The 27,403-nt window shown below is 35.4% G+C and overlaps 3 protein-coding genes across 3 annotated transcripts; all 3 read right to left on the reverse strand.

Annotated features, from left to right (window-relative positions):
- Positions 1 to 1,971: 1,971 nt before the first annotated feature.
- LOC132179394 (protein argonaute 7) lies at positions 1,972 to 6,182 on the reverse strand. The gene is made up of 3 exons (XM_059592118.1): positions 5,584 to 6,182; positions 3,859 to 5,095; positions 1,972 to 3,724 (listed from the first exon to the last, which is right to left on the reverse strand). Exons 1-3 carry the CDS (start codon positions 5,927 to 5,929, stop codon positions 2,266 to 2,268), a joined length of 3,042 nt encoding a protein of 1,013 aa, XP_059448101.1. The 5' UTR covers positions 5,930 to 6,182; the 3' UTR covers positions 1,972 to 2,265.
- A 5,854-nt stretch (positions 6,183 to 12,036) lies between these two features.
- On the reverse strand, positions 12,037 to 12,864 carry LOC132178427 (ethylene-responsive transcription factor ERN1-like). Its single transcript, XM_059590865.1, has one exon. The coding sequence runs from the start codon at positions 12,862 to 12,864 to the stop codon at positions 12,037 to 12,039; it is 828 nt and encodes a 275-aa protein (XP_059446848.1).
- A 3,131-nt stretch (positions 12,865 to 15,995) lies between these two features.
- Positions 15,996 to 26,480, reverse strand: LOC132177597 (CSC1-like protein At1g69450). Its single transcript, XM_059589982.1, has 11 exons — positions 26,172 to 26,480; positions 24,679 to 25,011; positions 24,293 to 24,448; positions 23,356 to 23,419; positions 22,514 to 22,723; positions 21,262 to 21,453; positions 20,538 to 20,836; positions 18,819 to 19,095; positions 17,663 to 17,938; positions 16,552 to 16,785; positions 15,996 to 16,388 (listed from the first exon to the last, which is right to left on the reverse strand). Exons 2-11 carry the CDS (start codon positions 24,957 to 24,959, stop codon positions 16,227 to 16,229), a joined length of 2,151 nt encoding a protein of 716 aa, XP_059445965.1. The 5' UTR covers positions 24,960 to 25,011; positions 26,172 to 26,480; the 3' UTR covers positions 15,996 to 16,226.
- Between the last annotated feature and the right edge of the window lie 923 nt (positions 26,481 to 27,403).

Consider the following 27,403-nt stretch of genomic DNA (forward strand, 5'->3'; position numbering starts at 1 on the left):
CAGGAACCCGACCGTTTATGTGGTGCCTTACTTATTTTTTACACCGTTAGACCGATGGATGATTTTGTCCGTTGGATCAATCACCGAAAGTCCTTTACCGACGAAAATTGTGTAGAACTACTAGATTGATTAGACCAATAATGCTGCAATAACAGCGTCAGGGCAGTATTAATCTTTGTTTTTTCGGCACCCCTATGAAATTTGAAGGAACGAATTTGCCCTTAAATAATTAACTATTTTTATTTTTATTTTTTTAAAGAAAACTGAATAACAAAAAGTGGAGTTAGAAAAAGAGAGAGGACAAATTGGTCTTTTGAGGTCATCCTCATTTAGAAGGGTGCAGAAGGAAACAAGAAGTAGGTGCAGGGAATAACGTGTAGTGTTAGTTTTGTTTGATAGGCCGTTGGTACATGGGATTGTGATGGAACGGGCCGTAGAGCATCAGTATAAGGTTCCATCACCGACAAGAGGAATCCAGGTTATGTAATTTCGTATTCTCATTCAAATGCCTTGATTCTCGTGTAAATATTAGTTGGCTCCACACAAAATCTTTTTTATTTTTTTATTCTAATCTTATTATTCTGTGTAATTCTTAATATTTTTATATATTTTTTACGTTATTACACATTTGTGAATATCCAAGTCCAACCAAATGAATTTCTCTTTTTAAGGTTATTTATTTATTTATTTTGGTGGTCCCTAATAAGTTTCTGTGAAAGCCCACATTGATTTCTGTCCCTTCCGGAGGGCCATGCAGTACTTAAAAGGCAAAAGCTGTGGGTGACGAACACAGAGAAACAGAAGAAAAGCTAATTGTGTAATAAGAGAGAGCTGATGAAGAGACAAAAGGGGAAGTCAAAAAGTCAGACTTTTTGTGTGGCTTTATTTATTATTACAATACCCTCTCTCTCTCTCTCTGTCTCTGTACGTATTTTACGTAACATATATTCTTTGTTGAATTTGGGCAGGGGCCCGTGAAGGGAAGGGCTTTTGAATGAATGCTCTCTCTGTACAACTCTGCTGTCCTTGATGGTGCTGCATGCATGGGATGGTACGTATAAATAAATACATACACACTGACATGGTGTAGGTCTGTGCCTACCCTCAATTGGTTTTGTTTTTTCAAATTTAATCCCACATAGCCAATAGGACCAAGTGCAGAGAGTTATAACTTTTTTATAACAGAGCTTAGATATTTACTTTTTTGGAGTTTACTGATGCAGTGATGGATCACCCTGAGCTCAAATCTACGAGCACATTTTAAGATAAGGGTCAAATAAGTTTTGAGAGGTTGTCGGTTGTGTCGGCGGATATACCTCTGCCTGTTTAAATCAGTCTTTTGGGACAGGGATAGATGCATGAGAAGAGAGTTAATTCATACCTCATGATGGGTTCGTTTTCTTTACATTTATGGGTTCTCTCTCCTCAGCATGGGTCCGGTAAGGTGTCGCTCCGCTTTTGGACAGTCACCAATCCTTGGCGGGTCCGGAGCATACCTTTTGCTAGGTGTCATCTTTTTTGCAAGGCATAATACTAATAGAGCTGAGCGTACCTTTTGCTAAGTGTCACCTTTTTTACAAAGCATAATACTAATAGAGCTGAATTAAATGTCACATGCTAGTAGCGTGGTGGGATGTAAGGTGGGGTTTTTGACTTGCAATAAGGCGTTCCTTAATGTCTTGTTGCGAACCTCGAGAAAGTTGGGGTGGTTGGGCAGACAATGATCTCGTGTTTTGAAAGGTGTTTTTTGTTTTAAAAATTATTCTGATAATATATTATCAAGGTAAAAATTATTTTTATGTTTTGAAGAGTGTTTTGTGTTTGAAATCATTTAATTTATTAATGTATGCGTTGAGAAGAAAAAAATAAATAAATTCAAACAAACATGACCGAATTTGTATCTCTTCGAAGGTGTCGTATCTCAAGGATTGATTGATTCAATGCAATAGTGCAAGAGAACAAATCAAAACAGGAGGAAAAACACATGGTACTTTCATTCAGGATTTAAGTAAAAAAGAGAACTTCAAATTCAGCATCGATGAGAGAGATTAATAACTTCCTCAATAAATATAAGGAAATTTTACCACAGTTTGCATCATCTAGAAAGGCCAACAGAGAATTAGCATTCATTCTTGAATTGACCTACAAGTTAGTCATAATCGGGACCTGGCTAGCTTATGCAATCATATTAGTCTACATCTCTCTGGAATTCAAGTGTGTGGGTCATATAGTTTAGAAATTTGAATGCAACGAGAGCAAGAAGAATCAGCAGTAGAACATGAGTTTCTTAACATTTTCACTAAGTTTTGGCAGGGGAGAAGCTTTAGGAGGGGCAGCTCGGGAGAAAGTAGAAGCATTTCTCATATAACCTGTAGGTTCTGACCGCTCAAGATAAAGTCTACCTCTGTATGCAGCTAGGTGGGCATAGTAAGCTGGAGGAACCAAAGATATTGGTTTGGTGCACCTCACAAATGTGTAGCAGAGACTGTAAACCAGCTTCTGTAGTTCATCAGAAGTGAACTGGTTTTCATCCCACAAGACATGGTAATGGGTTGGCCGGCTTGTTCCTTTCACACCCCAATGGCTACAAAGATAGAAATCAAATTCCCTTGGATGAGTAATCACAGTATCAACCACTGTGCCTGGAGGAACATTTTCATCAGAAAACTGGTTTTGAGTGGAAGATGGATCGGTTTCAAAGGGAAATAACCTTGTGTGATGCCTCTTCTGGACTACTGAGAAAGTGATGAGAGGTTTATAGCCAGGGAATCTATTACATGCGTCTCTAATGGCTTGCAGCTCCTCTTCGAGTACTTTATAAAATTGGGTTTCACTTACCCCATCCCTGAAGAAAATTATTCTCTTGGGGAGTTTCTTTACTTCCTGGCAAAAATCCTCAAGTAACTCCCCGACCATGGCACCAAGATCCTGGATGATTTCTTGTCGATGTGTTTGGGACCTCATTCTTGAAACATACTTGTTTGCTGCTGGCCAATTCATGCTACCAACCACAGCAGCAACGGATGGGCTGAAATCATCAAGTGGATGAGGGTGTGTCACATCAGCACCCATAAAAATCACTGGCTCATCAGACTGGAGGACACGTGGGATTTGAGAGGGTAATGAATTGAACAATGCAACTGTGCATCCACCAACTTTGGCATTGATCTTGAGAGCCAAATTTGCCAGGAATTGAGAGCTCAACTTGCTGAGGTTCTGATATAAGCAACACTGGCTTACAACCCCAATGCTTGTCTCTGCAATTCGCTTCAGATCTGCATAGCCTTTATGTTTTCTCTCCATTATACAAACAAGCAGCTGGAGATTGTTTGATGCAGCTTTGTGTATTTTCTTGAGTTTAGATTCCAAAAGAGAGACATTGTTAAGCACATGGGTTGATTCAAATTGGGGGCTAACTATTGTGCTTTTGTTGAGAAAGATGCCTAGTTGTTCACACCTCTGTGATAGCTGGTTTATGAATTTCGGAACGTAGGACTTCTGCTCAGAGGTGCCACCGAAACTTATCAGTGCCCACCTCTCAATTTGTGCTCCTTCAAAAACGTGGCTGTCCAGAAGGTTCCACTGTCTGTCATTGCGGGAAGGAATCAGATCTCTCACATGGCCACCATCGCCAAGCTTTAACTTGGGAGGTTGAAGAATTCTTCCGTTTAATCGTGTCATTTCTCCGGAAACATGGAGTTTGAACTCTCTTCCTTGGATGCCACTGTTGAGATAGAAAAAAAAAATAGTAAATACTTAGAAGACATTTCATAGCCAACCATGAAAGTTCTAATAGACAAAAAACTTTCAAGAGAATTCAGGGCAAAATTTCTTCACTAGCAAACTTTCAAAAATAACCTTTTTGGCCCAACAGGTCCTCTCATGACTCCATCTATAATAGCTTTTCGCTCTCTTGGTCGCTGGCAACCCATCTTAAGTATTCTTGCAGTCTGATCATCTGAAAGCTTCCCAAGAAACTTCTGGCCTTCACAAATCATACAAAGCTCCATAGGAAGATAACACGGTTTACTCCGACTAATTTGCAAGCATGGCATGTTTCTGAACTGTATATCATAATTGTAATGCTCCTTGAAGTAAGACACCAGCCTCAGGTTCTTCCCATCCCTGTCTGCAAAACAAAGATTTTCAGTAGCTTCCTCAGTTAAGCCATAGATACGATATCTCTGAAGAGTTTCTCTGTGGCAAACGAAGACCCTGATGTTCTTCAATGCCTTCTCCACTTCCTTCCTCTCTTCACCAGTTAAACCCCTTGTCTTCCTTTGAGAAAGGTCCCGCAGAAAGTCAAGACGCTTCTGCAAGTAGGGGATTACTCCAATGCTTTCATGAAAAGCACTCACAGAGAAGTCTACATTGAGGGCAAGTCCTTGTTGGGTTGGACGAAGGCTCTGAAAGAACCCTCTCAATCCAATAGCTCCACCCCCGATTTCTTTAGTTCCTCCCATTGAACTTGAATACAATGATCTCCCAACAGCTATACATTTCTCTGTCGGGCTTTCCCTTAAAACAACATCCAAAGCATGGAGATAATCTTGAGGAAGCGGGATCCAATCATCTCCCTCCTTGGTTAAGTAACTAGTTAACTCCTTTCCGTCAAACTTCGACACAAGTTTGATGTTTATCCGAAATAGTTTAAGCTTTGGAGGCTTCTCTAGCAAGTCATTGAATTCTCCTTTTGGCAAAGCTGACTTGCTAGTGGGGAGTGGGAGGCTTACATAGAACTCAAGCCTATCATTTTGGAATTCAACAGGGCTGTAAAGGTTCTTTCGACCATCATAGGCTGGAAAAGAACCAGAGAGCACAATCGAATTTTCCTCGACCAATTTCTGTTTGATCATTCGGGCAACTTCTTTTGGGGGATTAGGAGAGATTTCAACATTGTAATGAAAAATTCGTTGAGATGAATCAAATTGGACAAGAAAATGGTTGGCTAGGAGAGAGATAACTGGCCCTTCTACGCCCCCCGAATCTGGTCTTCTTGCAGTCACTACTGCTTGTGGTGTCCTTGCACCCATGATCCTTCTTCCATTATCTCCTTTAGGGGGTAAACTTTTTGGCCTTTCGAGTCCCTCTGGACCTGAGTGGACAAGGAGGACAGAACAAGATGAGTCCAACTGATTCAACTCTAAAAATCATAAAATTGAGATATTTTAAGCCTAAATCGGCCATAAATGGTGGAATACCTTAAACTACAATACTCGACACTTCCAAATCAAAATCAGCAGGACATGTCATTTTTGTCAATTATGTTCTCCTCACAGTAGATAAGTTAACTCAAGTATCAAGATTTCCATATTTGAATAAGAACAAAGAGATAAATTGGACCAAAAGAAAGACAAGAAAAAATGAAAAAAAGAAGATGGAAAACAGAGTAAATAGCACATCTTTCTCAATTTTCGGTCTTCTCTAATGGTTAAAACTACGATAGTAAGCTACATGAACAAAGTACATATCCTCCTCCCCAGAATATTTAACCATAAACCATACTTGCACTTCCAAAGAGCAGGAACCAAATAAAGGGGGTAAAAAACAGAACAAGTAAAAGAAGAGGCTTTTGATATTTACCTGTTGAAATTGTGACATTTCGGACCTGGGTATCTGAGGAGGCGACAAGAGGAGGGTTATTCAGCTTGCATGAAGGTTTGTAGAGATGGGTTTTTGTTCTGAAGCTCTGGTTTTGAGGAAGAGGTGGAGTTAAAGCTAGCTGAAGCGGTATTTGAGGAGGCAGAGGAAGCAGCGCTGGGTAGTATCTCTGGTACTGGTTCTGGTTGCAGAACCCATACTGATTTGAGTACTGTAGTAGCTGATGCTGATACTGGTACTGATGCTTGTGAGGGCTGGCTCTGCCCCTAAAACCTCTCGTTTCGGTGGTGCATTTCTTGTTAGCATTGGGTTCTTCTGTCTTTTCCATTACTTGCTAGAGAGAAAAACAAGAGTGAAGGGAGAAATAGAAAACAGAGATGGGCATGAGACAGAGAGAGAGAGAAACAGAGGTTCTGATTTTGTTATCAGTGAGACTGGGGGAAGGTGCCCCCAGCAGACTGTAGTTATTGTACAGTGAGAGAGCTTCTTTGTGTCCAGCTCTAGAGAGAAAGGCTGAAGGCTGGATATTGCTTTATAAAGAAAGATGAAAGCCAGTACTGCCTATTTGGAGTTGTGCAAACTGCAAAGGGTATGTTTTAGGGCTCTTTAAAAACCCTTTGGGAATAAATATGGGTCTATTTTTTGTGTCCACCTGGAAAACAATACAAGGCTATCTATGCTTGCCTTTTCTTGAAAAATATTTGGTCAGTCAAATGGGGAGGGAATAAATAAAGGTACTCTCTGCTATAGAAAATTAGAATTCTGGTGATAGCGATGGCCCATGGCCATGGACTTTCAGTTTCACCTCCTTCCTGGGGCTTTTGATTTTTGCTTTTCAATATTTTATTAAGCATCATCCTGCTTATCATTTTTATCATTGCCATTGTCTCATTCCAAGCTTTCTACTGGGGTCAAATTCATTTTATTTTACCACATTTTAATATTTAAAGCATCATACACAAATAATAATAATAATAATAGAAAACTATGAGATCTTTAACATTTTACATTGGGAAATTCACCATGAGGTTCATACACGATGATGAGAAACTGGGAAATTTTTAACACTCCAAAACCAGATTAAGCAAAGAGTGGCAAGCATAATTAGCTACCAAAGTTTTTGCAGCTTCTTTCAAACCCTACTTGATAGCGGCCTAATGGAGCTTCTTAAACGCCCCTATGTTATATTTACCATTTGCCCTCAGCCGGACAATGTTTAAAAAGAATGAGAATCTTCTATTCCCTAATCTCCTTGGATCCATACAGGAGCACAGAGGTACTTTTACCCAACTCCCTACCAGAACATAACAGAGCTATTCTTTTTTCTATTCAATGTGGGAGAAGGGAAAGGGATCAAAAAGGGGACTTTTAGAGAGAAAGGAAAAGAGGAAGTTCCAGAAATGCTTTTAAATACATTGTGGAAAACGACTTATTTAGAGACCAAGTGTGCAAGGGAGTTGGTGCATCTTGAAACCTTCGAAATAGTCCGCTTCTCCAAAAAGAAAAGTTGAACATGAATACGGTTAAGGTCTTCATAGGAGCGCAAGGCCAATCAGTGAATAAGTGACCTTGTTGGTAGCAAGCGACCAAAGGTGTTCTTAATAACATATGATGTTCTCCTCACAACGTAACAAACCTCTTCTTTCATGTCTATTTAGAGCATCCACATCCTTACCTTCAAACACTTTTTTCTTCAAATTTTGAAGAACTACACTATAAAATCACCATACATCTATTTTTTTTTTCTTTATCGCACTCTTCATTTTAAAGAAAATGCTACAATGTTCTTTCATATATGAAAGAGTATTGTAGATCATTCATCTTTTATTTTATTCATTTCTCTCTCTCTTTAACCCTACTAAAAAAAACTCTTCCAACTCTCCTCTTTTCCTCTCCAAAGCTTCAAAAGCTTGAATATTTTAATGAAATAGAAAAGAAAAATAAAAAATCATTGATCAAAATTTGAAGAAAATTTTGGAAAACTGAATGTGAATGCTGTAAAAGCTATTATCTCTTCACAATTGGTTAAAGGCACTGCTATTTTAGCCACCCTTTTGCCTCATCTTCTGTCAACATGATTAGTAGCAAGCTAGGGATGAGAAGGGGGCCATTGATGCACTTGAGAAGGTGGGTCTCTCTAATATTTTAAGGATAGACATTGTTGGAATGTGGTAATGGGACAATATGATTAGTGTGGAGCCCAAGGACATTAAACTCTTTTTTAGATTTGGACCACATCATCACCCACCAAGTCCACTGCTTTCTTCTTCATCAATTCTTCAGCACATGTTGACAAAAAAACCTAAGATTGGTCAGACCCGAAAAAGGATATATTGGTCAGACCCATAACACTTTCTGACTTTGCGCAATTTTACACGTGGCAAACTCTCATTCGATGTGTTCCTCACTATTATTATGCTTACCTGCCAAGAGGAAAAGAAAGTTACCCAACTTCAAAATTAGGCACTTGTGTTAATCCTCACTGAATTAAAAGTGGAAAAAAAAAAAAAAAAAAATCCTAGACTTCAATCACCAGCCAACCCTAAAAGTTGTGATGATGGCTTTATCTTTATCTTTCTCTTACTTTATTTACTTAATTATTCTAAATGAAAAGACCACATATGCTTCGGTGCATTTCCCTGAAAAACACTTGTTTAGCCAAAACAGTTTCCAAGATGAAATAATAACCCATAAGAACTATAAAATTCACACATAAATAGGCACTAACATGCACATATAACCATTATTTACTGCTAGCAATAAGAACTCTTTGCTACAGATCCATAAAAGAGTTGGTATATATGTAAATTAAATGCAAAAGAAGCAAGAACTCTCTTGCATTCAATCTGCTAGGTTTTGTTTGGAATAAGAAGACTGTTAGGTTCTGTGAAGTCATGGTTTGTCTCTGACCCAGTTCAATGTTAAAAGTGCTACGGTTTAAATGTGATTTTTTTCTTATGCTCGTCAGTGATGAACCATGTAAATCTAAGTGTTTTGTGATTGCTTATTTTTGTGTTCTTATTTTTTGCAATATATCTCATTGATTTTGAAAAATATGATAGATTTTCTAAAAAGACGAGATATAATGATAAGAGTATATATTCAGCAAAATTAATGGGATGGGATTGCCCATGGAACAACCATTGATTAATGCAAGAAGAGATTTTTTTTTTTTTGTGGTGAGTAATATTAGCTGCCATTTGATATAAAGAGCTAGCTAGGGTTTAAGGGCTGGAGTCAATTGAATAGAGAGTTTCTCAAATACAATAATCTTATCTGTTTCTGGATAAACTTCTCATCTATCTGCTGGCTAATAAGTTGCTGATATCTCTCAAGTTGGCGTTGCTCCCCGAGTGGTTACGTACGTCACCCAAGTAGTATGCAAGAAAAGTCACAGCCATAATATAGATGTTGGAGACAAAGATTATATATTTCAATTTCTCCTATCATTATGCCTCACTCATCTATATCAACTACTACATTTCAACTCGATCAGTCAAAGAGACCGCATCTTCTTCATTTTAAAATTTGGAAGGAAAATAAATGTTAAATTGGTCCCTCCACGTCGGGTTGGACAAATAGTTTATTGGAGTTTAAAAGGTGACTAAACACTTTCTAAAATAATAAATAAATAGGTATATATATGCCGTTGAAAAAATAAAAACCAAATATATATATATATATATATATAAAAACCGACCACCCCTTTGGCTAAATGGGGGTGGTTGAACCCGGGAAACGCTTCTTTAAACTCTAATATTGCAAATGCCAACCATGCAACAACATATTTGTTATGTGCGCACAACATCACACATGAAGCAATTTTCTTCAAAATATATCATGTTTTATTCGTAGCAAAATCATCTTTCAAAATTTTAGTGGTGACATCATTGTAATTTGTATCTTGCATTGTCTATTGTTGTTGCAAACACTTTATTCTCGATCCCCCATGTGGTGAAACACTTTTGAAGAGCATCAGCAACAATAACCCCATTATTGAAAAACATATGTATACAAAACATTTAATAGAATAATAAATACATAATCAACTAATCATATCAGATCAAATCATCAAAAACATCATAATAACTATAAAAAAATCCAGATCATACATATGAATAATTAATAAGAGAACACAATATATATAAAATAAACCATTTATATCAGAATTTAGAGCAAACACAACATAATAGCATTAGAAATTCATCATATCAGACATGAATCACATATAAAAAAAGACAACACAGCCTAATAAAACAATCATATCAGATCAAATAATCAAATACAACACAATAAACCAATTATATCAAATAAAAACAACATAATAAATATATGAAATTCAGAATATCATACATATATCAATAATAAATTAATAAATGATAAACGATAATTAAACACTAAATAGTAAGTCAGAGATAAACCAAAAATAAAATTATTATTATTTTAGAGAAATAAAAGTCGATTTCTCATAACCCAAATAAAGAGCAAGAGAGCTAAATTAACAGTCATTTTTGTATTTAATTCTCTCACGTTTTGTCATGTTGACTTTGAATTATCAAAATTTGCAATGTGATAATTTCGTTTTCCGACATCTTTTAATTTCACCTCTACGGTTAGAGTTAAGGGTTAAATTAAACGGAAAACGAGTGAAATGTCTTTTATATACCTGTAAAATTTATAAAAATATAAATTTATCATTAATTAAAAATTAAAAATATAAAAATAAAAACCTAAATGTCACCCATGACCAGTCCAGAACCACGGCCACACCATGAGTCACAAGGGAATTTTTACTTTCTTTAATTTTTCCAAAAAAAATAAAATAAAATAAAAAGATTTGAAATCAGGGGTTTTTTGACCAAATCAATATCCAAAAGACTTTTGAATTAATGGTTTCCCTTGGCCGGCCACTGAAAGATGATATCCTGACCTAATTTTCTGGCCGTTTCTTCTTTCCCTCTTCCATTGCAATCAACTCTAGCTTAGATTATGTATCTCTGCGCAAAACTAAAATCCATCCGTACCGATATGCTCGACTAATTCAAATTTGAGATTATTTATAGCACTAAAAATATAAAAATATATATAAATCAGAAGCATGGTGATGATATATATATATATATGTCATATGATCATATATATTCTCTCTCTCTCTCCAATAAAAACTATATATCTAAAGAAAGAAGCTCATTCCACAAACATGATTTGAGCAAATGGGGAATAAGATAACTTTGACAATCTGCACTAAAAGAAGGAACAATAATCATAGGAATTCATAATAAAGTTAATTAATGGAGTGAATTCTTTGTTTGTTTTTTGGTCGTTTAAACCATGAGTGTGTATATATATATGTGTATGCATTGGTTCGGCAGATCGAGAAGATCTAGAGAAAATCTAGGCCATATGACCTGTATCTTGAATATTTAAATAATTAATTAATATATGTTCTAAAAACTGATGAAGATATATATAGAGACATTAATGATGGGTTTAGACCAAAATAAAGATATTCATGATGATTTAGCTTGTGAATGGTCTAAAAGAAACTAGGCAAATGCATAGATATTGCAGCACTTGGCAACTTGATAGATATGTTTTAATTAAGAACATGTTGTAATTTTGGTTGAACCTGTCACCAAATTCTTACGTTAGCAAAAAGGAAAAAGAAAGAGCAAGTGAGTCGTGGTCGTGATTATAAAGTAATTAGCTTACATTATGCGATATAATCATGATCGCTCATATATATATATATGCCCCCTCATCAATGGCTCTGACTTTGAATGTTGCTAGCTAGAGTGCGGGAACTATTAGTAGTAAGTAAACAAAAATAAAAGGTTGTTTTCTTTTCTTTTTTTTTTTTTTCTTTTTTTTTTTTAACCTTCTGCACTATTCCTTTTATATATACATATGGTGAATAATTTTTACCAACTTCTACCATTGATAGATCCCAATTGACAATGGGTTTATAGAATTGGATTTGGGTTGAGATCTGGTGAAATATTTAAGATATTGTACGGTGCAATAACTTTAATATGGGCTGTTCATTTTAAATAAACGACTCAAAATCGATCACGTCATTAAAGGGATTGAGATGCCTATCACAGTTATACTCATCGCCTAACGGCTGGCCACTACCAATTCTACCACCATCCACCATCACATGTCCACCAAAAGCTTCTCTCTCCCTCACCCATGTAGAAGCTTCTTTTTCATTATAATTTAATTTTAAACATCTTTTTGTAAAAATAATTACTTATTTTCAAATGCACTTATAGTTGTAAAATAAAAATATAGAATATAACATTAATTATTACTTGTTTTCAAATGCATCGTTCTCTTGGATCCCCTTTGATCCACAATGCAAATAAGAAATCCTGCCTAAGATACTAAAGATTTCTAAAACACTAATTTATATGAGGGGATGATTCGATCTGTTCATATAGAGCAGATAGAAGAAAGATTGAGAGAGCTCCAAAGACACTGTTCACTACTTTCTGTGCTCAAAAATGAGGAGGAAACAGAAGAAGAAGAAGAAGAAGATCCAATTTCTGTCGATGTTTGTGGGATATTCTCAACCTCTTCTTGCATGACCACCTTCTGAAAAGTTTCTTCTTTATCTTTTTTCTCTGTTTGATCATTTGCCACCCCTGATTGCTTCAGCCTTAAGCACTCTGGAATCCCATTGAAGGCATAAAGAGAAGCTGAGAATTTACGTTCAAACATCATCCTCTTCATGGTCTCTCCAAGCACTGAAGCCTCCTGATCCCCATGATTCTCCAGCTCCATTAAAGGCCCCAGTACCATTTCCTCAGTTATCTCAAAAGGTGAACAATAAGAGTCAGATCTCTCAGCATCCACAAACTGCAAATCTTCTTTTTCTTCAATTTCTTCCTCCATATCCAAGGCTCTCACACAACTACCCTCTTCAAATCCTCCAGTCAAACTTGATGATTCAAAACTTACAGTAGTAATGTTATCACTAGCATCAGCATTGAAGAAACTATCAAACTTATCATCATAATCTTTTACTTTTATTTCCTGCTCAACAGGCAAACAAGAAGTTGGTGCTGACGTGGCGGCAATGTGCCTAGCTTTTAGCCTAAGCAAAAGAAGATTGGTGATCTTTGAGGGAAGAGCCGGCGGCGTTGAATGACGAGGCCAAAAGTTTGTCCGGGTATTGGCTCCCCGGAGCAAGCAAGCAGCCTCATCGTAAGCTCTTGCAGCCTCCTCAGCAGTGTCATAAGTTCCCAATGCAAAAACCATATGGCCTGCGACTTCAGTTGAATATCAGAATCGGAATCTGGATCTTCCTCATGTGGAGTATATAATATATCTTCCTCAAGAAACTGCAAACTAATTAATTAAGCATTTCTTTGACCAAGTCATGCACTGCAACTTCCGAAGTCCATAACTAGGGTTTTTTTTTTTTTTTTCACAAAACAAAGGAGGACATATATTGTGTTAGAAAAATAATTATTTTTGCTAGCTAGGCTTGACAAACGGCACCCTATGATCAGTGGCCTCAATTGGCATCAACTTTTTTTTTTTTCTTCTGTTTTTTGGGTTCTTTTACAAATTTTCATACTCTTAAAATCATTATTATTTTCTTTGAATTATTGCCCAAATTCGCGTGCATCGATTGATTTTATTTTTAGCTACGATGGATCAATAATCCCTACATGCTAGACTTTGTTTCCATTTATTTCTTTATTTTTATCATAACGCGTGCATTGTGCTTTGCATTGTAATGATAGTGATGTTTACATTCGCTTTTATTTTATTTTATTTTTAATGTTTATATTTGCATTTGAGTAGGACTAGAGCTGACACATAAGTCAGAAACATTGGAGAGATCGATCAATCTAATGAAAGAGATATTTTTGGATCATTAATGTTGTTGTGTTGTAGATAAAAACATGCACTTAACCGTACGTTGAGGATTTTAATCAACCTTCGTTACTAACAACATGCAGAAGCATTCTCAAAAAAAAAAAAAACAACAACAACGACATGCAGAAGCAACATTTACTACCCAGGAAAAAATGAAAACAATTATGTACATTTTGATTTAGACCCAAGATTGTGACGCACAAGATTATCAATTTTCAACCCAAACACTACAGATATAAAATACAAAAATCCAATAAAGCATAAAATCAATCCACACAAAACCATTCTATCCTACCCCAAATGTATCAATTATAATAGAAGATTTATACTATAGATTGATCTTATTATGTAACCTTAGCGAACGACCGGCCTGTTCACCTTCCTGATCTGCAATGGCTCCGTAACTTTTTACTTTCTTCTATAGGAATCACCTTGCCGAATGAAACTCTTCTGCTACGACGACCCAGAACTCTGGTGGCTGAATTTTATTTTATTATTTTTCTTGTAATTTGGTTGATGAAAAACAAATAGATGAATTAAGTTTGTTTAGGCTCAAGGGTGTCTAGAAACCTTTTTACGAACAATGAAAAATAGTTTATGTGTCTTATGAAAGTTGTAGGTCATTAGGCTTATATACTTTAGAAGAAAACATATGTTTTAAAGCAAATTCAGCTAACAATTGTCTTGTTCAAATTGGATTAATTCTTGTTGGAATGCGAATTACTAGGGTTTCACGGATTCACCTCTAACTCCATCTCTTCAATCGACTGAACATCTCAAGTCTTAGTATTGGGACATGGTGAATGGGTTACATTGATTGACATTCGACCAAAGTCTGCCAAACTTCAATTCTTGACTTTTTTTTGATAGCCCATTTTGACCTAATAAACATTTGAATTCAAAAAAATTTGTGAAAAAAAAATATTGTAGCAATTTGAATCAGCTTTCTGACACCACGGAGATTTCTTTAGTATAATATCGGAATCAAAAGATATGATTGTTCTACTCCAATTAGGCCCTTTCTTGATAACATTTATGTATAAACTTGAGTTTTCATGTCTTGGACTTACTTTTAATTATACAGACTTAATCCTTAACTCAAGCCTAAACATTGCAACTCATAACCCATATTTTAACGAATAATGCTATATATCACCCCCATTATCTCCTCATTCTCCCAAAGCTTATATGGCGTAGTCTCAATCAAAAAAATAATTTTCATACACCAAATACAATGGGGGACCATGCTACATAAAATTTGGGATGGAAATTCGTATGAGATGGAAAGATATTTCTTAGGAATATTGATTGATTTTTGTTTTTATCAGGATCTCCATTCTGCTATCAACTAGTCGCACAAGTCTTATATATATTGAAAAGGATATTAAAAATAAAAAATAAAAATGCAGCCCTAAGAGTGAGGGGCAGCATGCTTTGTGAAGGGGAATAGTTTGCCGGGCAAGCCCAAAGGAAGCGACATAGCTGAATTCTCACGATATTCCTCATTTGCTGATTTTTTTTCTGGTGTTTGCTTGTAATCTTCGAAATTTCCACCCTTGATTAAGGCGTTAAGACACTCGAAATCTGCTGATAATAAAATCAGTAAATGGGACCCTGGCGATCCTAACGATGTGGCCGGGAATCTAGTTAGTGTATTTTAAAAGGGCAAAATTATCCAAAAAAAATTAAAATGACAATTTTATTTCTCTAAAAATACTAATTAATTGGATATTATCAATTTCATTTGAAACGCAGAGGATCATATTCCAACAATATGCAGGTACTAGTTCCTATTCTCCTTTACTCCAATTAAAGCTTTCCAAAAGCTTTTTGCTTTTTAATAGAAAAAACATACGCATTATTAACAAACAACTTCAAATATAAAATACTCAAAACCACTTTTACGTTTATACATTTATGTCACGTCCTAACATTTTTTCAACCAAAAATCAAAAAAATCAATACTCTATAGTTTATCATATAAGTACATATCATGCCAAGTTGACTGTTTGCCCACCTGCCGACCCAATTATCCAACCATTGTCTCACCATCCAATAACACCAAAAACCCTAAAATGGGTTAGAAGAAATTCATTCAATTTAGTCTATTAAATTAATATCTGTCGGTAGAATACGTAATTCTCACATATGTTTTTAAAATCGATAGATGTTACACGTTATGGTAATCTTATTAAAATGAACGAAAAATCACATGTTTTAAGGATAATCATTCAAGGTGAAGTCGTAGTGCAAAGTCCCTTGAGTTAGGCTCGAACATCAATTGCACTATACTACTACAGGTGGAGTCCAGGCAGTTGACTAACGGTTAATTCCATAATTCCATATTGATGAAAAGGAAGGTAACACATTTGCAATAATTAACTTGTAGTTTGATCAATTTTGAAGAATAACCCTAATACTGTCTGTAATTTTGGCACTAAAGGGCTCTTAGGGAGCGATTTGTAATTTAGGCCAGCCATAAGGACTAATTTTGCATTTGTCCCTTAATAATATAAGGATGTTTTTCTTGAATTTCAACTGCTAATTTTACATGCAATATACGTACGTACATTAGCCATGCATATGCATGAAAGGTGGGGAAAATGCACACAAAGCATGCATGCTTCTTTTTTTTTTACAGGACATTTCTTATTGCTCAAGTAAAAAGAATCAAGCATTAGATATGAAAAATGGCAGTCACTGTAATGTGGTAGAAATGCAATCATATCTGAGGCTCAAACTTGAGCAGATGATATAAGGGGACTGTGAATACTGTCGCTGTTTGAAGAGAAATGAATTGGCATAAATGCTGGGTCCTGATAAGCAGTGACCAAGCTATCGTAAAATTCAGCCATTGCAGCATCATTCTCGTCTGCCCTGTCTTTCTTTATCAAACTCTGAAAGTATGAAAGCTAAAGTCAGTGTCAAAGTGCAAGATTTGAAGGCATGCAGTAATGGTATCAAATTCTATAAAAGAGAATAAAGGGGGTGGGGAAAGAAATAGGAAAACTTGCTACCCCTTTGGCTTAGGGTCTTACAGGACAGGGCTTGTAAACATACCTCAGCCGGGTAGGCGGTGAAGACGGGTAGGAAACGTTTCCGGCAGTACTCATTAAAGAGGAGTGTGAGTATTGCAAGAGGGAAAATTAAAGTTGAAGCTACAGAGAGCTTCTTCAGCGTGAAGATTCCCACAGCAATAGCATGCATGAGTATCAGAGAAAATATCATTGAATTGTGTACGATAGGCCAAAACTTCCCTGCAGTTTCATACTTTGGTGCATATACATTTATGAACTGCATGGTAAATTTGTGGATCATTAGCACAAGCTATTTTGAGCTCAGTCCAAATGTCTTAATAAATTATTATGGTACACCATCAAAATAGGAAAATCTTACAAGGAATGTTCTTAGAATCCTTAGTACTTCCCAACATCAGTAATAATGTGCAATGAATAAAAGCTGTTAGTATTTTTTTTTTATTCGACTTACAACACAAGGTGTACAATGAGACAATCTTAGGGGCATGAATTGTTGATAAAAAAAAAAGTTTTGAGTTATTCGAATTCACTTTGTTGATCAATTTGCATTTACCATACAGATAGAACCAAGTCTGTTGTGTGCTTTTTTACCCATACAAATCTAAAGCAGCCCAACTTCATTGCCTGAATAAGCAGGAATGAAATCAATTTTTCCAATCTAGGGCACTTTGACCTGTTATGGGGATCTGTCTAGCATTGCTAGAGGATGAAAATAACATCAAAAAACCAAAGCTTGCTCTCTTTTATTATCAAATTGTTGTTTCAACCAGTACCAGTTGTTGTGTTTCGTTGAGTTTCAACTGGTACGGTGTTGTTTCGGCCGATTCAAAATGTACTTATGTTGATCATTTGTTTTCGGCTGGTTCAATTGGTTTTTGGGTTGATTCCGTTTGTTTTCGGCCTATTCATTTGGTTTTTCAACCAATTCAGTTTATTTCTCAACCAAGTCAGGGGGTTTTATGGCCTATTAAGTTCGTTGATTTTGTTTGTGATAAGTGGATTTTCCCTAAGATAAAACCATAAATAATAAACGTTAGTGTGGAAGAAAATAATATAAGCCCACCATTTATTTTTCTCAATTGTTATGAAATGCACCCAAAGAAGATTAGGAGAATAAGAGACAGTCAACTAACCTGGTTACGGTAGATGATGTATCCAAAACAGAAGTACACTAAAAGGAAGGGTAGAATGAGTGGAGCTAGGAAAAAATATGTAATCCCAAGAAGTCCAAAGAAAAGAAGTCTTGGAATGTCCCTGTGGTAAGGAATACTTGGAACTTCAAGTTCATCATCCACACTTTTTGTACAAGGTTTTCTTATTAGACTCCAAACAAGAGGGACAAGGCGAAAGAGTTCGGATGAAGCGCTTGTCCATCCAGATGTGACAACATAAGCAATGAAAAATGATGCCTGCAGCCAAAACAAATGATATCATAACAAAGAAAACATTTGAACCTGATGATTTTATATAATTGTGTCAAACATATACCCATGAATTTTGTGTTCCTTTTGTTCACATGTCTAAACTAAATGGAATGTCATTTGTATTATGATCTGTCTAGTTAAACATACCTGATGAAGCTTTTTAATGGCTGCATATATGCATAGGTACTAAGTGTGGCCATTACTTTTTCTTTTTTGGTCTAGCTATAAGTTGTGATTCGAAGGCAAACATGTGTTGATATGAATTTCAAAGCATATCTGCTACTCGGGCATAGGAGGAATTTTTTTTTTTTTGGTGATATTAGCTTGCCAGGTCATAATTCTCAGATTGTAAACTTCGATCAATGAATTTTATAAATTGATTTTGCTAAAACCAATTCAACTCATAGACTGAATCAAAAACAGGATCTGCCCATAAGCTCAAACTGGATTACTATCTGAATCCATTTCTGGGATTTGGGACAACAACTTGGCCATTATAGTCAGATTACCCTGCAAAAGTAACCAGAATTGAAAAAAGTATCATTATTCTTTTTTATTAGAAAGAAAAGAACCATATAGGACATCTGTACTACATCCTATCAAGAGATTGAATATGAAGATTTAAAAGAGCAATGACATCCAAGAAAGAAATCACAATGGATAGTGCCTAAGGCATGCAGCAAGTAGATCATTATCCTTTCTATATTTATTTTAAAATGCATAGACAGCATAATCAAATGAGTGCACATATCTTAAGATTCATTATCCTTTCACCTTCATGGATTTATTTGTGCCAGCCCCGAAATTTTTTTAACTAAATCAGGTAAGATTTTAAACAACGTTTCCACAGGGAACTTAGTCTCACCTGTGCCGGAACCGAAACTGCTAGCTTCGCGGGAATATTCCTGGGTTCAAGGAAGATGGAAACCTGATATAAAACTGATCCAGAAAATACAGTTGCAAAGAAAATGTTCCATATTGTGAACCAAAGTACTTTGTTACATGCACTCCTTTCTATGCCACTATTGGAAACGTATCCTTGAATGGAAGAAAGCAACTCCATCACAGGAGGCACCGTTTTCAGAAACAACATAAGAATAAGACTGGGAAGGTATCCTGTAATTACTTGACTAACGAATGTTCTGCAAGAAGACACGTAGAGTTAGTACTTTGCATCATCAAGAAATTAAAGAAAGCAGGGATAAAGCTTGCACATGAAAACATTCAAATGTCAACAAACTAGTGTGCTCTTGACTTTTAAGCTGCATATGGGTAACTACAGATCATATAGTATCACAAAATTACCATGGAGGTCATTGCATAAGAACAAAAGCAGTCTCCTTAAGCAAGAAAAATCAGTCAACAGTCAACACCACTGCAGTAATCATTTCTCATGCCTAATGGGTAACTGTATTTTAAACTACAAAGATCATGCTATATAATAAGTTATATGGCATCGATGGTAACTAGACTTCAAGACAATATTCCCCCACTCATTGCTCTGTAATCACTGTCACAAATCTCCTATCAAAGAACCAAAGTGCAAATTCCCCCTTTAAACAATTAATTAGAATAACAAAACAAAGTTAAACCTCCCAAGGACAGATGTACAGGGGGCATTCCCCCGCGCCGGGGGCGCAGGGGGGAATGAGGTTTCCGGAGGTTTCCTGTATTAAAAGGGCATATCACTGTTCTGCAGTAAAGCAGTAAGCAATAGACGTGTGCATACTGTTTTAGAAAGAGAAAAAAGTTTTCTTGATGTAGCTTGGTTAAAAGCCCGCATTAGTTCATTCAACATATATTTCACAATACTAAATTTCCGGCCTCTCTTTTAGTGATTCTATACTTAAATTTTATCTGACTGACAATATCACTGCTTTAACAAGGAGATATTATAGTGCCACTGACAAGGGAGCACTGATAAAGAATCCTACATTAATAAGAAGTATTATACATGAAAAAACACGTATGATCATACACCTTTGACGAAGAGCCAGATATAATTAAGAAATCCCTTTACTAATAAGGTAGAAGGTAAGGCCAGCTTTCAAATTGTAGCTTTGAACGATAGGGCTTAGATAGGGCCAGCCATTATTATTCTGACAATTTCTGGGAATATAGTGTCTCAAATAGGACCTGAAGCGAAATTATGTTCCTTCCAGTCAACTGCTAAAGCCACATATATGGTACAAGTAAAGGTAAAATGTACTACAAAACTAAATTCGTCATTGCTGTTTGTGGGTGTCAACTCAATAGATATGCAAAAATTTGACTCTTTAGACATCTACGAGTTTGAAGACTTCAATCTTGTTTATTCAATAGAATACAATTTTGGTAAGCTAGCTTAAACTTATGACTACGTAATGAAAAAATTAGGGGTGAATACTTCAGCATATACTCAAATATCATCTTGAAAAGTATAAATGTTTCAAATCCATTATGGTGTGTGTACTCATATTGTTTATAAACCATTTGTTAGGTAGCATTACTCATTGGAAATTGTAGTTTAAAGATGGATGAATCTTGGAATCAAGAAATAGATCAGTTTCACAACAACAAAAACATGATTTTGATGATTACTTACATGGTAAGAAGGCTTTCCAGGAAAGGAAACCAACCTTCCAACTGACTCAGGTTTGTAAGACCTTGCACAACTACAACAGGGATAAGGAATAAGATTGTAAGAAGAATACATGCAACTACAACCACCAGCTTAGAAATCCATCTTCGCATAAATGATGAAGAGAAGAAAGGCCAGTAAACATCATGAGGCTCAGGTGCTTGCTCTGTGACCCATTGAGTGGGATTGATTGATTGTTGCAAGTGAAAAGCAATTGCAGCACCATACCGAGACTTGAAGGACACAAAGGCAGCATGGATTTCCTTTTACATTAGATCAAGAATGCAGGTTAATAGAATGCACCAGGTACCACAATAGTAACAAAGAGCCAATAAAACACTACGAATATATTACACTCATTTACAAGGCAGCTGGAACTTCCATTTTCATTAAATAAAGAATGTATGTATACCATTTTACACTCGGGAATAATACTTGTAACATAATTGCTATAAACATAAAGAATTCATATTATAAAAATGATGTATAATATTATTGCAATGTCTAATGTATACAGTGGTGGATATTACTAAATTTGATGCATATGATTCATACACAATAAATACAAAAACAAAAATACCCATATGCATGAATACTTGAATTTGTGAACAAGATCCCAACCAAAAAGATGTAAAATCTAACAAAAGACAATCTCTGCAAGATGACAAGAAAGTAGTTTAGCACATACTTCTCCAGCCAATGAAACCTCTGATTGCTCCAATCTCACATTCTCCTCTATGTCTTCTAACTTCTTTTCATAATGATCCACAAGATCAACATTGCGTCTAAACAATCCAAAGCAATTGAAACACCCATACCTGTGTTGCGTAGGATTTGACTGCAATCGAATAATCCTTTTGTAATACTTCTTGGCATCATTCTAGGGGAAAAAGTGAAACCACGTTACCAATGAGCATAGCAAGGTAGTCTACATATTCAAGGCATGTGAACTACGATTTAGCATTCATATTTCACATACAATACTCTAAATATCTCTTTAAATATTATACAAATTACTTTCAAAAATAAAAAAGACTTCAATAAATCAAACAGAAATAAAGGCATACTTTTCCATGCACTTGCAACTGTTTGAAAGAAAGTGATTTAGGACCAGCAAGGTATTTGTAAAATATACTTATTGTAGTGTTATTGTTTGTGCTGGTATAGCTAGGGTTTTTAAGGATATTCACGTCTTTCTATTTATTATTATTTATGTTGATATTTATGGTCAGGACTAGAGTTAATTAAGAACTATGATTTAATGTCAATAGGGTTTTAGGTCTTTTTTCCTCCAATAAGTAGAGGCCATGACAGCTTTTTAATGGACATGGCAATGACAGTTTCACAATGGACTCGTGATTTTTTCTATCAATGAAGTTGCCTCTAGCTTGTTAATTCTTCTGAGATTTCAGCATCCCAGAAAGGTTTTCCTTTGTTTCCATTTGAGAAAGATGGGCTTCAAGAGAAGGTCAAAGTATGAATGTATTATACTGTGCCCCAACTGCATCATTCCAGATCATCTCCCTGCTTCACAATTCACATATTTGTGAACTGTAATTTCCTCTTTCTTTCATGTTGGTGTCCAGATGTTGTTTCTTGTAACTATTGCCAAGACATATACCAAGTAAATGCTAGTAATAATGCTCAACTATCCATCTATATACTACAACCTCAATCAAAAAAGTTATGCTTCAGAAATATATATCATAAGTAAGAAAACAAATGGATTCATTCAAATGCACAAAACAGAAATGGGAAACAAGTAAAATATCTGACAAGTAAATGAAGGACACATGATTCTGTATTCTACCGGAAGAAACAAACATGATCTTTCCTGACAATTAAATTGATTTTTCATAAAGAACAATTCCATTATGAGAAAAGGGGAAACAGAAGTTTGTACATCTGAAAGGACAATAAACAATAGACTAAATGCTTACAATTAGATTCCGTAGTTTGTTTGTTCGACGAACAACCAGATGTGATAGATATGTTGAAGGGTGATACTCAGTAAAGAAGCTGTCAATACTGTCACTGATGCTGCTTCCGGCAGAAACAGGAATACTGCGAACTAAGATGGTGAATTGATGTGGCTGAGGTTTTGATGATAAAAAATAAGCAATCCTTTTTGAAGAAATATATTTGTATTCCTGCAGAATGAAATGCAAATCAGTAATCGTTGAAATAGAGGAAGGAAAATTTGGAGAAAGAAGAAGGAAGAATATATAGAGAATATGGTCTTATTTTCCTTGGTAATATTACTGATACAATTACATTGTGTATAAAGAGAACCAATACAGTCTAATATGAAAATACAATATATGGGAAACAAATGAAAAAAAAATCTAGAAAATCATATCAGAATCAAATCAGCTGCATATCTTCAACAGTTTTGGCTCTTGTATGACTGTTATAACCATAACTGCCTTCATTTAGATATTCTGGACTTTTTCTTCTTTTGCTAGGAGTTCATACATTTTAACTAGCAACTTTAGAAGAATTCTAGGATCAGTATCATCAAATTCAGAAGCTCCAGTCAATATTTTCCTTTCAAGAGAACACTAAGTGATGAGTAAAGGTCTACCACCAAGACATAAATCTAATATGTAATCCTGGCTTTTTCTTTACCCTCCATGATAAGTGTTCAGTCCTAAAATCATTAAAGTTCCAATCTCATGTAAAGGCATAGGGCTCTGGAGGCGTCAGTTAAACAAGTATTATTTCAGATCAAGTTAGAACTCTTATATAGTCATCCAGATAGAACTTCACTAAATTGACTTACATAATACAGTAGAGAGCAGACAAACACTGTGACAATATAAACAGCGCAGAAGTGAACCCATAACCTGCACACACAAAAAAAAAAAACAAAAAACTTTTAGGTTTTTCTCGTACTTACCTCGGTTATAAGAGTACAAGATTAAATTCTGGATGGAATTAAAGGTCATCAAATTCTTAGGATATTTAAAGTATGAGTCAAGAATATAAACTATGAAATCATTTCATGTGCTTATTTAAAACATAATGTCTACTAATGCAGGGAACATGAACAAAAATATTCTGAAGAAAAAATTGATAATAAATAAAGATTGGAGTAATTTGATACAAAAGGGGGGCATTTAATGACGAATAGGATCGCAGCAGCCAAAATGACTAAATATATAATTAGTAGGACTACTAACCATAGCAAATAACCAGAACTGCATCTAATAGATTTTTATAAAGGAAGCCCTTCTAATACACCAACATAAACTCGATCATTGAAGTCTTTGCCAGAGATAAAAGTAAAAAACAAGAAAACATCAACATTTAATAAATAAGCTTTGCTATGGTTCATGGACTCATGATCACTTCATTCAAAGTTTCATCTTTGAATATATGTAATCTTTAAAACAACTCAAGGCACAGCAAGGTAGAATTTCAGAAAAGAAAAAATCCTGCCAAGCTACATGACACTCAACCACCTGCAAATTATTGCAATCGACTTATAGCAACAGGTAAGTCAGATATACTCTACACAAGATACTCGGTTACAATACATGCTCCACTAGAACTGGACAAAGGACCACAACTAGATTGGACCTTACATGATTGAAACCCATTGCCAAATGTATGAGTGCTTCCTCCACTCTTTAGTAAGGGTGTGGACCATTACTATTTTGAAATTACTTCACTCTAAGCTTTGCTAAATATTAATAAAATTTTGAGGTAACATTTACCTTTTTGAGCCACTGCTTACATTTGAAATGGTAAATACATCCAAGGAATTATTTGAAAAATCAACTAAGTCAACATCTTCAAGCTGATCTCCCGTGCAGTTCACTGGAAGAAGAACAAAGACCCCAATAATCCCAGCAACCACAAATACTTTCAAACTGCAGTATTCACATAAAAGCACGACTATGTATTAAGATAACAGAAGAGGAATGGGGGTAAAAGGTAAGCCCCGAAACCAATTAAAATGCTGAAGAACAATGTCAACGGCAAAAGCAACAGTTATCAGTGCTCTATAATGGTAGAAAATGAAAAAAATGTGTAAACACGCAAACAAACAAAATTTACATGACCAAAACGAGAAGAAACATTGGTGAATGACCCAGTTTACCAGAAGGTTATAATGCGCATAAAAACCACGGCATCCAAGCCTGAGGATGACAGTAGTTCCTCTTCAGAAAGCTTCCACGCTCTTCTCACCCAACCAGGGGATGGTATTAGCCTTTCTAGGTTGAAACCACTTCTCCGTGTAGAAGTTCCTTCAACCAGTAAGCGTGGTATATAAACATCATAGTTACTTGGTTGTTTCCTCAATATAGAGTACAATGTGAAGAATAAAACACATAGCCCAGAATTTATTCCAACAGATGTGAGAAGAGCAGAGACAAGCATTTCTTCAGAGCAGTCTCAAAACCTCGAATTAGATGGCCTATCAAACACCAAACTGCACCAAGCATAAGCAAATACTTATGGATTAAGTCGAAGATGTAAGAAGCATATGAGAGTGCCAGAACAACTTAAATAAAAGTGTGCACAGACGAAAATTTATGAGATACAGCAGGGTTGTGCAACATAAATTAAAAAACAGAACCAGATGGAAATGCAGAAAACAAAAAGAATAATAATTCAAACAACAGTGAATATCCTACATAAATGAATATATGAAGTGTGTGTGTGTGTGTTTATGTGTGTGTCTCATGTGATCCATATCATTTGGATCTTGGAACCATATAAAAGTGCAACTTATTTAAGAGTCAACTAAAACAAAAGCGATATCAATAATGCAAAATTATGATGATTGACATGGTTCTTTATCAATGCCATTTCAGAAGAAACTAACAAAAAAATGTGGATTCAGGTGACTAGTAATACATACATACATACATACATACATACATATGTGATATCTGCAAGGTAACAGCCAATACCTGCTGGTATCCGCAATCTATGGCAATTCTGACAATCTATTTTTTGGATGAATTACTCTGACAATCTACAGGTTTGATAAAATTGTATGACTGCGATTAACATGACTCATTATGTAAGGTCCGCTGCGGCCAATTACATTACTGATATCTGGGTTTTATAACACAAGTTACTAGATAAATACCAAAAACAATGCCAATTAAGCAATTAATAAATCTGTCACATCTTTCGTTTGCTAGGAATAAATCTAAGTCATTACCTATAACCAGAAATCTCCCTTTATCCTTTTCCTTTGTACTTCTTCACTTAAGTTTATAAGCAGTCAATGAATAACCAAAAACCCTGGAGGTTTTTTCCTTTTAGGGAAGGTTGGGATTCTTGTTGAGGATCAAATGCCAGAGTAGAAGTATCAAAAATTGAATCCCAGGAATTACAACCACTTGTACAAGTTCTAAAACAGGAAAATGTTGGGTTTTTTCTAATTCTTATAAGTTCTCACTCTCACACAATCAGACCCAAATACTTAATTTGGATTCAGAGCTCAAATGTTTCAACTTCAATAATCATAGAATTGTATAGCAAGAAAGAAGGAAACCCAATCAAAAGAACACACACACAAAAACAAACAAACAACAATATAAGCATCAAATTATCCAAAAGTGGGAGAGAAATTCAAACCTCGTGTTGTTGGCGCTGTGAAGCAAAGTGAACCCTACTCCTTGTAATGCTGATGCATCCAAAACAATAGATTGTAGCTACTGATGTTGGAGTTTGCAACTGTTTTTCAATGAAAAGTAAATCCATCCGGGATATTCCTACTTCCTGGTTCGATTTCTGGTTAGTTCCTAGTGAACGTAATGACAAAAATGTCCCTGTAACCCCGCTACGTACATCCACTATTATGTATTGTCGAAATAAATGACATGGACGGATCTTTTTGGGAATTCCATCTTCTTTGCTGACCCAGAAAATAAAAACGAAAGATTAGGGGGGGTTTTTTGTTTGAGGTGATTTTGGGAAGTTCAGGTTTATTAGTGGGAGGAAGAGCAGCTGGCGGTCCGCCAACTACCTACCAGTCAAAATACGCGCCAGGAGTTAGTTGTCCTTTCCTTTTTCCTGAAATTTAAATCTTGTACTTCATGGTGATTTTATTATCATTGATTATTTTAATTGACAAGGCACCACTTTTTTTTTTTTTAATTCCAAGATATAATTTTAAACCCATCCCAATCTAAACTTGAACCTCATCCCATTGTTGATCATTGAAACAATACCAAGAAACAAGTTGAAATCATAATGTCCAAATGTCCAACACTATTCATTCATGGTGTTTGTTAGAGCATAATTTTCGACTGGCGATCAGGAAAACATTTTTGTAAGAGAGTTTATCCGTCATTGTTACGAGTACTAAATCTTTTACAAAAAATTGAGTATCAAGATGTTGTAAAACTAATTATATGCTCTTTCCAATTAATTAGCTCTATGTCAATTTGATACTTATAGCATTTCTTATCGACCAAATATAATTCAAATGTAAAACACAATCATGGTGTTGAAAGTGAAAATCTCTCTACTCCATGCAAAATGTTTTTCTATTGATTGGGTTATCAACCAAACCATTGAGTATAAATATCGTGTTATCGGCACTTTTTTTTTTTTTTTTTTTTTTCATATTGATCGATTCTCTATCTCCCAAGGAAAAAAAGAAAGAAAAATTAAAAGAAAACCGACAAAAAGTCAATCAAGTCCCGAGTGAAATGGAGAAAGTAATTAAAAAGTATGAGGATTGGCACGTATAACGGTGTGAGTAACATGGTGAGGCATGTGGTGTTTAGTCATTACATGTTTTAATTCAGGGCACATGACACAGAAAAGAAAAAAAATATATATATATATATATATATATATAT

Source organism: Corylus avellana, chromosome ca4 (assembly GCF_901000735.1).
Source record: "Corylus avellana chromosome ca4, CavTom2PMs-1.0".
In the NCBI taxonomy this organism is placed as follows: domain Eukaryota; kingdom Viridiplantae; phylum Streptophyta; class Magnoliopsida; order Fagales; family Betulaceae; genus Corylus; species Corylus avellana.

What these genes read in the sequence shown, in the direction of transcription:
- LOC132179394 (XM_059592118.1), bottom strand. Translation starts at nt 5,929, where the DNA reads ATGGAAAAGACAGAAGAACCCAATGCTAACAAGAAATGCACCACCGAA. An exon ending in AAATGTCACAATTTCAACAG is followed by an intron (nt 5,096 to 5,583) that starts GTAAATATCAAA and finishes TTGTCCACTCAG; the next exon opens with GTCCAGAGGGACTCGAAAGG. An exon ending in GGACCTGTTGGGCCAAAAAG is followed by an intron (nt 3,725 to 3,858) that starts GTTATTTTTGAA and finishes CTATCTCAACAG; the next exon opens with TGGCATCCAAGGAAGAGAGT.
- LOC132178427 (XM_059590865.1), bottom strand. Translation starts at nt 12,864, where the DNA reads ATGGTTTTTGCATTGGGAACTTATGACACTGCTGAGGAGGCTGCAAGA.
- LOC132177597 (XM_059589982.1), bottom strand. Translation starts at nt 24,959, where the DNA reads ATGCTTGTCTCTGCTCTTCTCACATCTGTTGGAATAAATTCTGGGCTA. An exon ending in ACAAACTACGGAATCTAATT is followed by an intron (nt 21,454 to 22,513) that starts GTAAGCATTTAG and finishes TTTTTCCCCTAG; the next exon opens with AATGATGCCAAGAAGTATTA. An exon ending in TCACCGCCTACCCGGCTGAG is followed by an intron (nt 16,389 to 16,551) that starts GTATGTTTACAA and finishes TCATACTTTCAG; the next exon opens with AGTTTGATAAAGAAAGACAG.